Genomic DNA, 14,784 nt, shown 5'->3' with positions numbered 1-14,784 from the left:
GGTCCAGCTGAAAACAGGTCCAGCTGAAACAGGTCCAGCTGAAACAGGTCCAGCTGAAACAGGTCCAGCTGAAACAGGTCCAGCTGAAACAGGTCCAGCTGAAACAGGTCCAGCAGAAACAGGTCCAGCAGAAACAGGTCCAGCAGAAACAGGTCCAGCAGAAACAGGTCCAGCTGAAACAGGTCCAGCAGAAACAGGTCCAGCTGAAACAGGTCCAGCTGAAACAGGTCCAGCTGAAACAGGTCCAGCTGAAACAGGTCCAGCAGAAACAGGTCCAGCTGAAACAGGTCCAGCTGAAACAGGTCCAGCTGAAACAGGTCCAGCTGAAACAGGTCCAGCTGAAACAGGTCCAGCTAAAACAGGTCCAGCTGAAACAGGTCCAGCTGAAACAGGTCCAGCAGAAAACAGGTCCAGCTGAAACAGGTCCAGCAGAAACAGGTCCAGCTGAAACAGGTCCAGCAGAAACAGGTCCAGCAGAAACAGGTCCAGCTGAAACAGGTCCAGCTGAAACAGGTCCAGCTGAAACAGGTCCAGCTGAAACAGGTCCAGCTAAAACAGGTCCAGCTGAAACAGGTCCAGCTGAAACAGGTCCAGCTAAAACAGGTCCAGCTGAAACAGGTCCAGCTGAAACAGGTCCAGCTGACCAACGGGACAGGGAATAGAATAACACCATGAGAGTAAAATAATAACACAATAATTAAAAAGAAGATCAACAGACTTTCTCTCGACTTCATGATGGTGTCGGCGCTTCAGGATGATCTTACCGTAGTCGTGCAGACGACCGTAGTCGTGCAGACGACCGTAGTCGTGCAGACGACCGTAGTCGTGCAGACGACTGTAGTCACCCCACGTCAGACGCACTTTTATGACATCATAAACACGGAGGACAGTGTCAGTGAGTCCTGATGAATCCTATCATTGTTTATATAAGACCATCACAATATAACCCTGACGTTTGTCAGAGGTGAAGGGTCACTGAGTCCTGATGTAGTACAGTCCTGCCACAGTGTGTATGTCACACACTGTGGCAGGACTGTACTACATCAGGAGATAAACACACACACACACAGACACACACACACACACACACTGTCAAGCACTAGAGCAGCAAATTGAAACAAACGCCCAAATGACTCATTTCCTGTTAAAATAGTGACATTGTATATGTGTGTGTGTGTGTGTGTGTGTGTGTGTGTGTGTGTGTGTGTGTGTGTGTGTGTGTGTGTGTGATCTCCCAGTAGACTCAGTTTGAAGAGTACATATGTTAGAAAATCCTTTAACACATTGATGATCTCCTGCTCTCTGATTGGCTGATGGTGTGTTGGATTCAAAGACCTCAATGAAAGAAATGAGTTACAGAAGCTTCCAGAAAAAACCCACTGTATTTACTTGACATGGCCGAGCCATGACTGTGGGACACGTGTGTAAGGGAAAGACATTTCATTGAGTAGATGAGATATGATACCAGAGCTGAGACTGAACACACACTTCCAGACTGTGTTCATGTATAAAGTGATTTCAGCACACAGGACACACGTGCAGCTCAAACAGTGAGACAACATGACACATGTGGCAGGAAGTGCTCTTTCAAAATAAAAGCCTCAGAGTTTACACATTTCATATTTTTAAAGACACAGTTTGTTCTGAAATATCTGAAGCATCATCTGATTCTGGAAACATCTGGAAAACATCTGCACACGCTCAGTCTGACCTTAGCCCACCCCGAGACAGGCTGTGTGTGTGTGTGTTGTACTTTCACAGGCATCTTCTTCATCCTCTCTGCCCTCTAAGTGTATCACAGTACACTACATGTGTTCAGAACTGCCCTCAGGAGACCTGTGGGTGTTTATGAAGCTGCAACATCACCCAGACACCTGATGGTGTGCGTGTGTGTGTGTGTGTGTGTTTGTGTGTGCGTGTGTGTGTTTGTGTGTGTGTTTGTGTGTGCGTGTGTGTGCGTGTGTGTGTGTGTGTGTGTGTGTGTGTGTGTGTGTGTGTGTGTGTGTGTGTGTGTGTGTGTGTGTGTGTGTAACAGGAACTGGTGTGCGTTCGTGGTGACTAAGACGGTGAGCTGTGTGGTGGAGGACGGAGTGGAGACCTACGTGAAGCCAGAGTATCATCCCTGTGGGTGGGGGGGGCAGTGCAGCAGGGCAGTGCTGTGAGTACAGACACACACACACACACGCACACACACACACACACACACACATCCAGCATGTCTTCCCTCTTTGCAGGTACCGTACCTTCATGAGGCCGCGGTACAAAGTCGCCTACAAGATGGCCACGGCACTGGAGTGGAAGTGTTGCCATGGTTACAGTGGGTTGGACTGTGGCGAGGGTCCGGGATCAGGACCGTCACCGGGCGGGGGGGCGGGATCTAAATCCAGACCCACCGGAGGACACGCTGGTGAGGGGATCACATTAGTCTAATGATTATCCACGTGTGTTTGTAGTATTGTATTAAAGGTCTCCTATCATGAAAAGACGTGTCCCCGGAGATTCAGGAGACTCACCAAGTGGCAGAACCCAAAACCCTCTCTCTTTGGACCACGTGTTCTGCTGTTTACTTTAGCATCGCTAACACTCAGAGCTAACCTGTACTGGAGAGATTTGTATCGTAACATCTGGTAGTGGACTACTTAAAACTTTGAGAAAACACATTTTCCCACCTCAAGCACAAAATATAAATAATTACCAGGACTTTCCTTGAAAAATGTGACGGGTTGAAGTTTTTTGGCATAAAGTAGCCATGAGACCTTAGGCGCGTTCACACCGGAGTACTTTTCCCTGTACTTTTCCCGTTTAGTTCCGTTAGTACCCCTTATGTTGCATTCACACCAAAAAGAGTACTTAGTGCCGGGAACGTTTACCCCCATGTTTAGTGCCTGCTGAGAGGTGGTACCAAAAAAGTACCAATTTCTATTGGCTGGGCGAATTGCAAACCACGCCCCGTAAAACTCTGAAAAGTTTTTTGAAGCCGCCATTGTATTTGCTGGCATTAACATTATTAGCATTAGCATTAGCCCCGCGCACCAACGGGGAGAGAATAACTTATGGCAACACAAAATAAAACATGGGAGCGGTGGAGATGAGGAGGTGTCGGCGTTCTGGCGATTTACTCTGAAGGCTTCAGTAGAAGCTGCTGGGAGTCCCAGCAGCTTCGACTGAAGCCTTCCCCAACTCCGGGGACTTCCGGCCGGGGACTTATAGTATAGCAGTGTACGCCGTGAAGTGGTTTGCGGCCTGCCAGTAAACCCAAAGCAGAAGAAGAAGAAGTGATGTCAGCGGCTCATTTGCGTAATCTTCCCTCAGGGAAAAGTACTCCGGTGTGAACGCGATTGGTACGTAGTGCCCTGGGGTAATAAGTGCCGGAGCACTAAGTGCCGGCGAAGTACTTGGTGTGAAAGCGGCTCTTGTTTAGCTAAGACAGCACCACATGGAATTTAAGGACATCATAAAATTGTAATAATTTGCAAAACTATTGTTTAATTTTCCTAAATAATTGTTTACTATAAGTAATTCATACAAAAAATAGAAAATGAAATATAGGTAAGAAAAGATACTGTCACTCCCTCAATGCAGATGTCACATGGACTGATCCATTATTTTAATAGGGGTGTAAAATGTATAGCGTGACGGGGTTGAAACAAACTGGGGGACGAGTGTCAAAAGTGCAATTTCATAGATAATTCATGTATTTTTCAGACTTTTCTCAGATAAAGTTCAAACGCATTATATTAGCATCAAAATGTTGGTATAATTGGCAATTGTTATTTGTTTAATATTCAATGAATATGTGATGATGCTCAGTGAGGACATGCTAAAATGTGTGTTGTCTACTACAACGACAACTAATTATTATAAAACAAAAACAAAATATATATATGTAGTTTTACATTGTAATGCAAAACACACTGTTCCTTTAATTCAGTGCTTTAAAATACATGTTGTAGTTTCCTTTCGTTTAAAATCTTTAACACAAAGGGCACCCGATTCAGAAATCACCCGTGTAAAGAAGCAGGAAATAAAAAGAGGAACTCACCTTGTAGTAAAGCTCACTGCTTGCCTGGCCATGCTCAAAAAGGGGCGGGGCCAGCAGCCACAGTCACAAAATCAGCGTTTCTCTAATGCCCCTTTTACACCAGGGCCGGTTCGGAGCTGGAGCTTGAAAAGCACAGCAGCAGAGCCGCCTCTTAGCTCCGGAATCCGGTTCGTTTCAAGCACCAAAAATGTGTCGGTCTAGAAAGCAAGCACCGCATACGTCACGCTTACGTCGGAGGCGGGGGCAGGGGCATCAGTTGTAATGTTATACCAAAGTCATTAATGCTGCAAAGCCGGGTATTTTGAGCTTGGCGCATGCAGAGGCTAACAACAGCTAGCTCTAACGCCGTTGAATAGGACGTATATTTAACTTCTTTCTCCTACGGAATCGTCGTTGAAGTTGATGATGATTGTAAAGAACTTTTGAATGTAGCATGTAACGACTGTAAAGTTGGTAGTAAAGTCGTCCCATTTCTTCTATTTCATTTCGACAGGGCAAAACGAGTAGCGCTTCAATACAATCGGTCATTGTTGTTGTTGTCGATGTGAGGGGTTTCCGCGCGGTTTGGCTTTATGAAGCAGGCACGCAAACGGTTACGTCATGACGCAAACGATGACGCAATGACGCAGCACCAGTCGGGCTCTGAGCGGTGTGAACAGAGCGGGAGCTGAACCGAAGAACCGGTTCCGAACCAGAAAAGCTCTAGCACAGAGCTTGAACGGGAAAAGCCTTGGTGTGAAAGGGGCATAACAGGCTGACACAGAGAGATATGAGGGATTTCTAAAATGCATGATCTGTTTGGTATTTTGAGCAAAACACATCATAGACGTGTTTTTTATATATTTGTATATATCTGAGAGCCCTAATATATGCCTAAAAATAGCATGATGATTAAAAGAAACAGAAAGCAGAAACACATCAGTAAGCGTCGGGTATCAGCAGGCCATTCATGATCTACTTCCTGTTCTCTCAGGTCGGGTAGAGGATGAGAGGATGAGACAGCTCGAGGAGAGGATCCAGAGTCTGAACAAAAACCTGCAGGACCTCCAGGCCAGCCTGAACACCGGAGGAGGTTCTTCTTCAGGAGGTTCTTCTTCAGGAGGTTCCTCTTCAGGAGGTTCTTCTTCAGGAGGTTCTTCTTCAGGAGGTTCCTCTTCAGGAGGTTCTTCTTCAGGAGGTTCCTCTTCAGGAGGTTCTTCTTCAGGAGGTTCCTCTTCAGGAGGTCCTTCTTCAGGAGGTTCCTCTTCAGGAGGTTCTTCTTCAGGAGGTCCTTCTTCAGGAGATCCTTCTTCAGGAGGTTCCTCTTCAGGAGGTTCTTCTTCAGGAGGTCCTTCTTCAGGAGGTTCCTCTTCAGGAGGTTCCACTTCAGGAGGTTCTTCTTCAGGAGGTCCTTCTTCAGGAGGTTCCTCTTCAGGAGGTCCTTCTTCAGGAGGTCCTTCTTCAGGAGGTCCTTCTTCAGGAGGTTCCTCTTCAGGAGGTTCTTCTTCAGGAGGTTCCTCTTCAGGAGGTTCTTCTTCAGGAGGTTCTTCTTCAGGCGGGAGGAACCCGGCGGATGCCGCTCAGCCGGAGATTAAAGAGACCATCCACAGCATCCAGACCAAACTGGACCAGCTGGACAACCGCACACAGGCGAGTCAGCAAGGCTCTTTATATTGGAAGCCATCACTGATTTAATACGATACGATAATACGATAAACTGTATTACAGCTAATGAAGCAAAGACAGATCCACTTAATGTAGCTCAATATTTAAAGAGGTCCTGCAGACTAGGAGGAGCAGAGATGGCACTGTACTGGATCTGGTCTAAAGTGTGTTTGCTCCAACAGGCTCATGATAAAACGCTGGTCAGCATCAACAACCACCTGGTGAACGGGAAGGGAGACGAGCTGGGGGCCGGTCCGTCCGGAGGGGGTCTGAGCGGGTGGAAGATGGACTCCCTGAAAGCAGAGATCCTCCAGGAGCTGGAGAGGAGGGTTTCGCTGTCCTGCTCCTCCTGTCAGGTATCAGTCCTCCGTTAAGGAGCCATCCATCCAGTACCAATGAAACATTCAAATCAAACCATGAACCCTGTTTTTCAGGCCGGTGTGGAGGATCTGCGCCGACAGCAGAGGGAGGGCCGCGAGCGCATCGCAGCTCTGGAGAAGAAGCTCAGTGACACGGACTCTCGGTACCGCCAGAACCTGGACGGGCTGCAACGCGAAGTGGTGCGACTGCGGGGGTGCTGCGACACCATGAACCACCTCCGAGACCGGGTCTCTGACGCTGAGCGGAAGATCAGTTCGGCCTCCGAGAACCTGGACCTTCTACAGACCAGGCTGGACAAGGACCTCAGCAGGGGGGGAGGCAACACTGTGGACGGCGGAAGCAGAAGATCAGGGGAAGGCGGGGGATCAGGGGTTGGGGACCGGGGGGTAGTTGTGACGGAGGGTCGACTGGACCACCGGCTGAAGGACCTGGAGCGGTGGGTCAACAGCACCGTGCAGAGGACTGATAACCTGGACAACCACCTGAAGGAATACTTCCACAGAGAACTCGGAGACCTGAGGACCGTGTTCCTTGACCGGTTTGATGACCAGGCCTTCAGGGTCTCAGACGTGGAGCTGGATGTGGGGCTGCAGAAGGACCAGCTGAGCCACCAAGACCAGAGGCTGAGGAACCTGGAGAACATCATGAACACCACGACCCGGAGGCTGGAGGACTGCAGCTGTGGAGGATCTAGAGGAGAAGGATCCACAGGAGAAGGAGGATCCACAGGAGGAGGATCCACAGGAGGAGGATCCACAGGAGGAGGACTATCTGGGACAGGAGGAGGATCCACAGGAGGAGGATCTACAGGAGGAGGATCCACAGGAGGAGGACTATCTGGGACAGGAGGTGGATCAACAGGAGGAGGATCCACAGGAGAAGGAGGATCCACAGGAGGAGGATCCACAGGAGGAGGATCCACAGGAGGAGGACTATCTGGGACAGGAGGAGGATCAACAGGAGGAGGATCCACAGGAGAAGGAGGATCTACAGGAGGAGGATCCACAGGAGGAGGATCTACAGGAGGAGGACTATCTGGGACAGGAGGAGGATCCACAGGAGGAGGATCTACAGGAGGAGGATCCACAGGAGGAGGATCTACAGGAGGAGGACTATCTGGGACAGGAGGAGGATCCACAGGAGGAGGATCTACAGGAGGAGGACTATCTGGGACAGGAGGAGGATCCACAGGAGGAGGATCTACAGGAGGAGGACTATCTGGGACAGGAGGAGGATCCACAGGAGGAGGATCTACAGGAGGAGGACTATCTGGGACAGGAGGAGGATCCACAGGAGGAGGATCTACAGGAGGAGGACTATCTGGGACAGGAGGTGGATCTACAGGAGGAGGATCCACAGGAAGAGGATCTACAGGAGGAGGACTATCTGGGACAGGAGGAGGATCCACAGGAGGAGGATCTACAGGAGGAGGACTATCTGGGACAGGAGGTGGATCTACAGGAGGAGGATCCACAGGAGGAGGAAGGACCACAGAGAAGTCTTTGGAGTGGAGAGTCGTCGCCAACGAGGATCAGATCCGACACTTCAACACAGAACTCAAAGACCTGTCGGTGTCTGGAGACTCTCTGCAGAACAAGGTGAGGTCACGAGTCTGATGGTGGTGATGATGATGGTCTATCAGTATGCTGTCGCTGTGATGATCATAAACGTTTTTCCTCCCCGAGGTTGTGGACCTGACCCATGATGTTCATCAGATCAAGGCTCTGACCGGGGATCACGGCGAGAACTTCAACCGCATCGTGACGGAGGTGGAGATGCTGGGCCACGACTGCGTGCTGTGCGGGAAGGTGGAGGATGAGCTGCGACGACTGAAGAACCATTCCCAGGATGCACTGGGGCTTATGCAGATCCACATCAACAGACTGCAGACCCGGCTGGACTCCGGCAGAGAAGGATGCTCCCAGATGTGTTCACAACTGGAGGACGATGTCCGGATGCTGTGGGACGACGTCAGGAGGTGCAGCTGTCCGGGTACGACCACAGGTCAGCCAATCACAAGAGAGCTCTTTGAACCCCTTCCCCAAAGTTACTCTTGCTTACCCGTTTACAAAGACGGTTTCAGACCGAATACATACATTCGTATTCATGTCCAAAAATAATGAAAACTCAGAACCCCTCCTTATCATGTAGAGAGGTTTTACGTAATTTATACCACGCTCAATCCCATATCGCAACGAATCAAAGAACGCTTTGATCGGCTGTGAGGAAAACCAGTAGTAGTTTTCTGTTGGTTCTCGGTTATTTCGGTGGCTAGGAGACATATTCAGGTGCTTTTAATATCTCTGAACATTTCCTCAAAATATGAGTTTATTGTCAAACTAAAACTCCCAAAAGGTGGTGGTTCTGGTGGTTCCGGAGGTTCTGGAGGTTCTGGAGGTTCTGGTGGCTCCATCAGACCCGGGTTGAGTGCTGAGAAGCCTTTAGATGGCCACAGTGTGATCGGAGGCTCGGTCAACAACAACCAGCTGAAGACGCTGCAGGCGGAGCTGACGGAGGCCGTCCTGACCTTCCGCTCCATCAACGCCTCCCTGAAGGGGCTCCAGCACACGGTGCAGAAGCACGGCAGCGTCCTCACAGACCTCGGTGAGTCTGGTGAAGCCCACTCTCTGCTGCTAACCCTAATACTGCTAAAGTTAGCTATATCTTTTATAAAAACATTTTTTAATATAGTTCTCTCTCTGTATTTTTAATTTCTGTTTTACTTTTATGTCTGCACCTTGACACCAAGTCAAACTGGTAACACTGGTAATACACCTGACTCTGATCCTCTGACAGGAAACACAAAGGACAAGATCATCTCCGAGCTGGACAAGATCCAGCAGGAGGTGAGGGAGCACATCGAGGAGAGCCAGGTCCGCCTGCAGGGCGCGGAGCAGGACGTCCGGCGGGTCGACAGCACCCTACTGGTGGAAGTGGGCGACTGCAGGAGGTCCGGAGACGGGCTGGAGAAGAGGCTGTCCAAGCTGGAGGGCGTCTGCAGCCGGCTGGACGGCGTCTCCGTGTCCGTCCGGAACATCAAGGAAGGTGACGGTGCTTTATCTCCTTTAACCTGTCCCGTGTGCTTTATCTGATCTTCCTCACCCTTTAACCGTTAACCTCTGTCCCCCGCGTGTCTTGTGTGTTGACGTGTCTCGTGTGTTGTCGTGTCTCGTGTGTTGTCGTGTCTCGTGTGTTGTCGTGTCTTGTGTGTTGACGTGTCTCGTGTGTTGTCGTGTCTCGTGTGTTGTCGTGTCTCGTGTGTTGTCGTGTCTCGTGTGTTGTCGTGTCTTGTGTGTTGACGTGTCGTGTCTCGTGTGTTGTCGTGTCTCGTGTGTTGACGTGACGTGTCTCGTGTGTTGACGTGTCGTGTCTCGTGTGTTGACGTGTCGTGTCGTGTTTGACGTGTCTCGTGTGTTGACGTGTCGTGTCTCGTGTGTTGTCGTGTCGTGTCTCGTGTGTTGACGTGTCTCGTGTGTTGACGTGACGTGTCTCGTGTGTTGACGTGTCGTGTCTCGTGTGTTGACGTGTCGTGTCTCGTGTGTTGACGTGTCTCGTGTGTTGACGTGTCTCGTGTGTTGTCGTGTCGTGTCTCGTGTGTTGACGTGTCTCGTGTGTTGTCGTGTCTCGTGTGTTGTCGTGTCTCGTGTGTTGTCGTGTCTCGTGTGTTGTCGTGTCTTGTGTGTTGACGTGTCGTGTCTCGTGTGTTGTCGTGTCTCGTGTGTTGACGTGTCGTGTCTCGTGTGTTGTCGTGTCGTGTCTCGTGTGTTGACGTGTCTCGTGTGTTGTCGTCTCGTGTGTTGACGTGACGTGTCTCGTGTGTTGTCGTGTCGTGTCTCGTGTGTTGTCGTGTCGTGTCTCGTGTGTTGTCGTGACGTGTCTCGTGTGTTGTGTGTCGTGTCTCGTGTGTTGTCGTGACGTGTCTCGTGTGTTGTCGTGTCGTGTCTCGTGTGTTGTCGTGTGCGTGTCCTCGGGGTGTTGACGGGTTCGTGGTCTCGTGTGTTGTCGTGTCGTGTCTCGTGTGTTGTCGTGTCTCGTGTGTTGTCGTGTCTCGTGTGTTGTCGTGACGTGTCTCGTGTGTTGACGTGTCGTGTCTCGTGTGTTGACGTGTCTCGTGTGTTGTCGTGTCGTGTCTCGTGTGTTGTCGTGTCTTGTGTGTTGACGTGTCGTGTCTCGTGTGTTGTCGTGTCTCGTGTGTTGACGTGTCGTGTCTCGTGTGTTGTCGTGTCGTGTCTCGTGTGTTGACGTGTCTCGTGTGTTGTCGTCTCGTGTGTTGACGTGACGTGTCTCGTGTGTTGTCGTGTCGTGTCTCGTGTGTTGTCGTGTCGTGTCTCGTGTGTTGTCGTGACGTGTCTCGTGTGTTGTCGTGTCGTGTCTCGTGTGTTGTCGTGACGTGTCTCGTGTGTTGTCGTGTCGTGTCTCGTGTGTTGTCGTGTCGTGTCTCGTGTGTTGACGTGTCGTGTCTCGTGTGTTGTCGTGTCGTGTCTCGTGTGTTGTCGTGTCTCGTGTGTTGTCGTGTCTCGTGTGTTGTCGTGACGTGTCTCGTGTGTTGACGTGTCGTGTCTCGTGTGTTGACGTGTCTCGTGTGTTGTCGTGTCGTGTCTCGTGTGTTGTCGTGTCGTGTCTCGTGTGTTGTCGTGTCGTGTCTCGTGTGTTGATGTGACGTGTCTCGTGTGTTGTCGTGTCGTGTCTCGTGTGTTGACGTGTCTCGTGTGTTGTCGTGTCGTGTCTCGTGTGTTGTCGTGTCGTGTCTCGTGTGTTGTTGTGTCTCGTGTGTTGTCGTGTCTCGTGTGTTGTCGTGACGTGTCTCGTGTGTTGACGTGTCGTGTCTCGTGTGTTGTCGTGTCGTGTCTCGTGTGTTGTCGTGACGTGTCTCGTGTGTTGACGTGTCTCGTGTGTTGACGTGTTGTGTCTCGTGTGTTGTCGTGTCTCGTGTGTTGTCGTGTCTCGTGTGTTGACGTGTCGTGTCTCGTGTGTTGTCGTGTCGTGTCTCGTGTGTTGACGTGTCGTGTCTCGTGTGTTGACGTGTCTCGTGTGTTGTCGTGTCTCGTGTGTTGTCGTGTCGTGTATCGTGTGTTGACGTGTCTCGTGTGTTGTCGTGTCGTGTCTTGTGTGTTGACGTGTCTCGTGTGTTGTCGTGTCGTGTCTCGTGTGTTGTCGTGTCGTGTCTCCGTGTGTTGTCGTGTCGTGTCTTGTGTGTTGTCGTGTCTCGTGTGTTGTCGTGTCTCGTGTGTTGTCGTGTCTCGTGTGTTGTCGTGTCGTGTCTCGTGTGTTGACGTGTCTCGTGTGTTGACGTGTCTCGTGTGTTGTCGTGTCGTGTCTCGTGTGTTGTCGTGTCTCGTGTGTTGTCGTGTCGTGTCTCGTGTGTTGATGTGACGTGTCTCATGTGTTGTCGTGTCGTGTCTCGTGTGTTGACGTGTCTCGTGTGTTGACGTGTCTCGTGTGTTGACGTGTCGTGTCTCGTGTGTTGACGTGTCTCGTGTGTTGTCGTGTCTCGTGTGTTGTCGTGTCGTGTCTCGTGTGTTGACGTGTCTCGTGTGTTGTCGTGTCGTGTCTTGTGTGTTGACGTGTCTCGTGTGTTGTCGTGTCGTGTCTCGTGTGTTGTCGTGTCGTGTCTCGTGTGTTGTCGTGTCGTGTCTTGTGTGTTGACGTGTCTCGTGTGTTGTCGTGTCGTGTCTCGTGTGTTGACGTGTCGTGTCTCGTGTGTTGACGTGTCTCGTGTGTTGTCGTGTCTCGTGTGTTGTCGTGTCGTGTCTCGTGTGTTGTCGTGTCGTGTCTCGTGTGTTGTCGTGTCGTGTCTCGTGTGTTGATGTGACGTGTCTCGTGTGTTGTCGTGTCGTGTCTCGTGTGTTGTCGTGTCTCGTGTGTTGATGTGACGTGTCTCGTGTGTTGTCGTGTCGTGTCTCGTGTGTTGACGTGTCTCGTGTGTTGACGTGTCTCGTGTGTTGACGTGTTTTGACGTGTTGTTCTCCTTGTTTTGCCGTGTTGCGTTCAGGTCTGAACCGACATGTCTCCAGCTTGTGGACGTGTGTTTCTGGTCTGAATGAGTCAGTGGTCCATCACGGAGGAATCTTGGACTACATTCAGAAGAACCAGGAGGATGTCTACAGCAGGATGAAGAACCTGAACTCGAGCGTGAACCAGGTCTTCAAGGAGATGCAGACCTCCTCCGAGCGAGACCTGAATAGTAAGCGTCTGTTTCTGTGCTTCTCTCTGTGGTTTGCTGCAGCTGCTGAGCGTCCTGATGACTGTCCACCTTCAGTTACTGAAGGAACCGAGAGGAACATCTTAAAGAGTCCCTCCAATGAGACATCGTTTTTTAATCAACAGTTCATATCATCCACAGGCCTGCCAGGACCCCAAGGATCCCCAGGACCCTCCGGAGAGAGAGGCTTTAACGGGCTGCCGGGTCCCCGAGGGCCTCTGGGACCTCCAGGACAACCTGGAGAGACAGGGTCTCATGGTAGGCCAGATATGTTATAGAAATATACTTTATATGTCCTGTTTTTGGCAGGGTCTCTGTGTGCTAACATCATTAGCAACAGCAGTAACCATGGAAACAGAATAATCTGTAACCTTGATGTGTTTCCTGTTTGTTTGTTCAGGACGTCCCGGGGGTGACGCTCACGTTCCCAGACTGGCGTTCTCCGCTGCTCTTACGGTTCCCATGGAGCGAGCCGGAACCATCGTCTTTGATAAGACCTTTGTCAACGAAGGAGATTTCTACGACCCGAAGACAGGTAAACATGACTCAGCAGGTTCTGCTGCAGGTTCTCCCGCTGAACGCTATCACTGTTTCTCCACATACTGTTGTCTGACTTTGTACTGAAAAACTTCCTTGAGAGGAATACATCCTTCCAGTTTTCACTCAGTTGGGGCAGGACCACAGAATCTGGGTGTGATCATTTCCTCCAGCATTTATCCGAGCCTGTTTGATTCCATCGGTCACTTGTGGGGTTCTGAAATATCTTGTTATAACTTTCCATGTAAACTCTCTGGTCACTAAGTGTGCTCCTTCACACACCTGCTCCAAGGGTTCAGGAATGATGGTTGTACCTTTTTCAGTCCCCACTTGTTTTTTACATGTAGGGTGTTATTGGAGTCCATAGAAGAACATATGATGATTTGGAGATTATTTTCTTACTATTATGGATCTCTTTGAGAAAAAGCTCAATTTGAGAGCGCTTTTTAACTTTTGTTAGAAACTTGTATCTATAAAAATCAGTTTGAGGAAGTTTGAATTCATGTCTTATTTGTCTGAGAGATTCACCATTATGAAACAGCTGTTGCCAATGTGTTCTGTGTGCTAACACCATTAACTCTGTGTGCCCCCCCCCCCAGGTGTGTTCACGGCCCCCGTAGACGGACACTACTTCTTCAGCGCCGTCTTGACGGGTTATAAGAACGAGAAGATTGAGGCGGTTCTGTCCAAGTCCAACTACGGCATGGCCCGGGTGGACTCAGGAGGCTACCAGCCCGAAGGCCTGGAGAACAACCCAGTGGCCGAGACCAGAACCCCCCCCGGGTCGCTGGCCGTGTTCAGCCTCATCCTGCCGCTGCAGAGCCAGGACACGGTGTGCGTGGACCTGGTGACGGGGAGGCTGGCCCACTCTGTGGAGCCGCTCACCGTCTTCAGCGGCTCCCTGCTGTACGAGGACCTCGATCCGGACCGCTGATCCGGACCTTTGATGAACTTCTGATGATGATGAGGAGGGGGTGGGCAGAAAGATGGACGCTTGTCGCCATCCCCCCCCCATGCAGACAACTCTGTCTTTATAGAGACTTTATTAAGAGAAGAGCAGATGTTTTAAACAGAGCTGGGGTGTGGGGGGGGGGTCTGATGTACTCTGTTGGAGGATGATGAGGATGATGAGGATGATGAGGAGGACTGGGAGCTGGACATAAAGATGCCCCTACCCCCAGACCACGCTGTCGTAATAGAGGGAAAAGCAGCTCTTTATTCCAGCTCCTGTAAACAAACACATTCCAGTTTGAAGTGCTCTTCAACAGAATATACTCCAAGTATTACAAAGTACTGCAGTACCTGATGAAATGAGAAACCTGCAGCGATGTCACAGTTTTAAACTGAACAGATATTTAATCTGATGGTAAGAACTGGTTATTATGAATGATGTATTCTATCTCAGTTACTGAAGGACAGATATTTAAAGCACATGTACTTAAGAAACTTTATTCTGATACACGTCACTCTTTGTAAGATTAATATCTCACTGTCATTAAACACGAGTGAACCACGTCTGTTTCATTCGTCTTCTTTCCCGCAGGTCTGGTGGTCAGCTTAATATTATTATATATATATATATCAGTGGCGGTTCTAGAACATTTTACATGGGGGGGCAAAGGGGGGGCAAGAGGTCATGCCAGGGTGGCATAGGAGGGCGGACAGTACGTGGTATTTTATACTGTATATAACCTATTTATTGTTAATTACATTACATTACATTACATTGCATTTAGCTGACGCTTTTATCCAAAGCGACTTACAATAAGTACATTCGACCAGGAAGACACAACCTTGAAGAAAACAGAATCATAAAGTACATCAGGTTTCATAGAGCCAAACATTTCAAGTGCTACTCAACTGGCTTTAGGTAATCCAGTCCTTTATTAGTATAAAAGTGCTTTGTTAATCGTTCTATCGCTCGAAGTGGAGTCGAAAGAGATGAGTTTTCAGTCTGGAAGGTGTGTAAGCTATCTGC

The 14,784-nt window shown here is 49.9% G+C and overlaps 1 protein-coding gene across 1 annotated transcript; it reads left to right on the top strand.

Moving 5' to 3' along the window:
* Positions 1 to 1,150: 1,150 nt before the first annotated feature.
* LOC117537012 (EMILIN-1-like) lies at positions 1,151 to 14,320 on the top strand. Its single transcript, XM_034202164.1, has 13 exons — positions 1,151 to 2,158; positions 2,235 to 2,407; positions 5,016 to 5,671; positions 5,869 to 6,042; positions 6,121 to 6,770; positions 7,308 to 7,665; positions 7,753 to 8,071; positions 8,423 to 8,671; positions 8,864 to 9,112; positions 12,060 to 12,251; positions 12,411 to 12,527; positions 12,670 to 12,804; positions 13,406 to 14,320. The coding sequence occupies exons 1-13, from the start codon at positions 1,878 to 1,880 to the stop codon at positions 13,738 to 13,740; spliced, it is 3,888 nt and encodes a 1,295-aa protein (XP_034058055.1). The 5' UTR covers positions 1,151 to 1,877; the 3' UTR covers positions 13,741 to 14,320.
* Positions 14,321 to 14,784: the final 464 nt, after the last annotated feature.

The sequence above is a fragment of the Gymnodraco acuticeps genome, unplaced genomic scaffold, assembly GCF_902827175.1.
Source record: "Gymnodraco acuticeps unplaced genomic scaffold, fGymAcu1.1, whole genome shotgun sequence".
Classification (NCBI taxonomy): domain Eukaryota; kingdom Metazoa; phylum Chordata; class Actinopteri; order Perciformes; family Bathydraconidae; genus Gymnodraco; species Gymnodraco acuticeps.
Note: the sequence above shows the minus strand (reverse complement) of the source record. Positions and strands in the feature narration are given on the sequence as shown.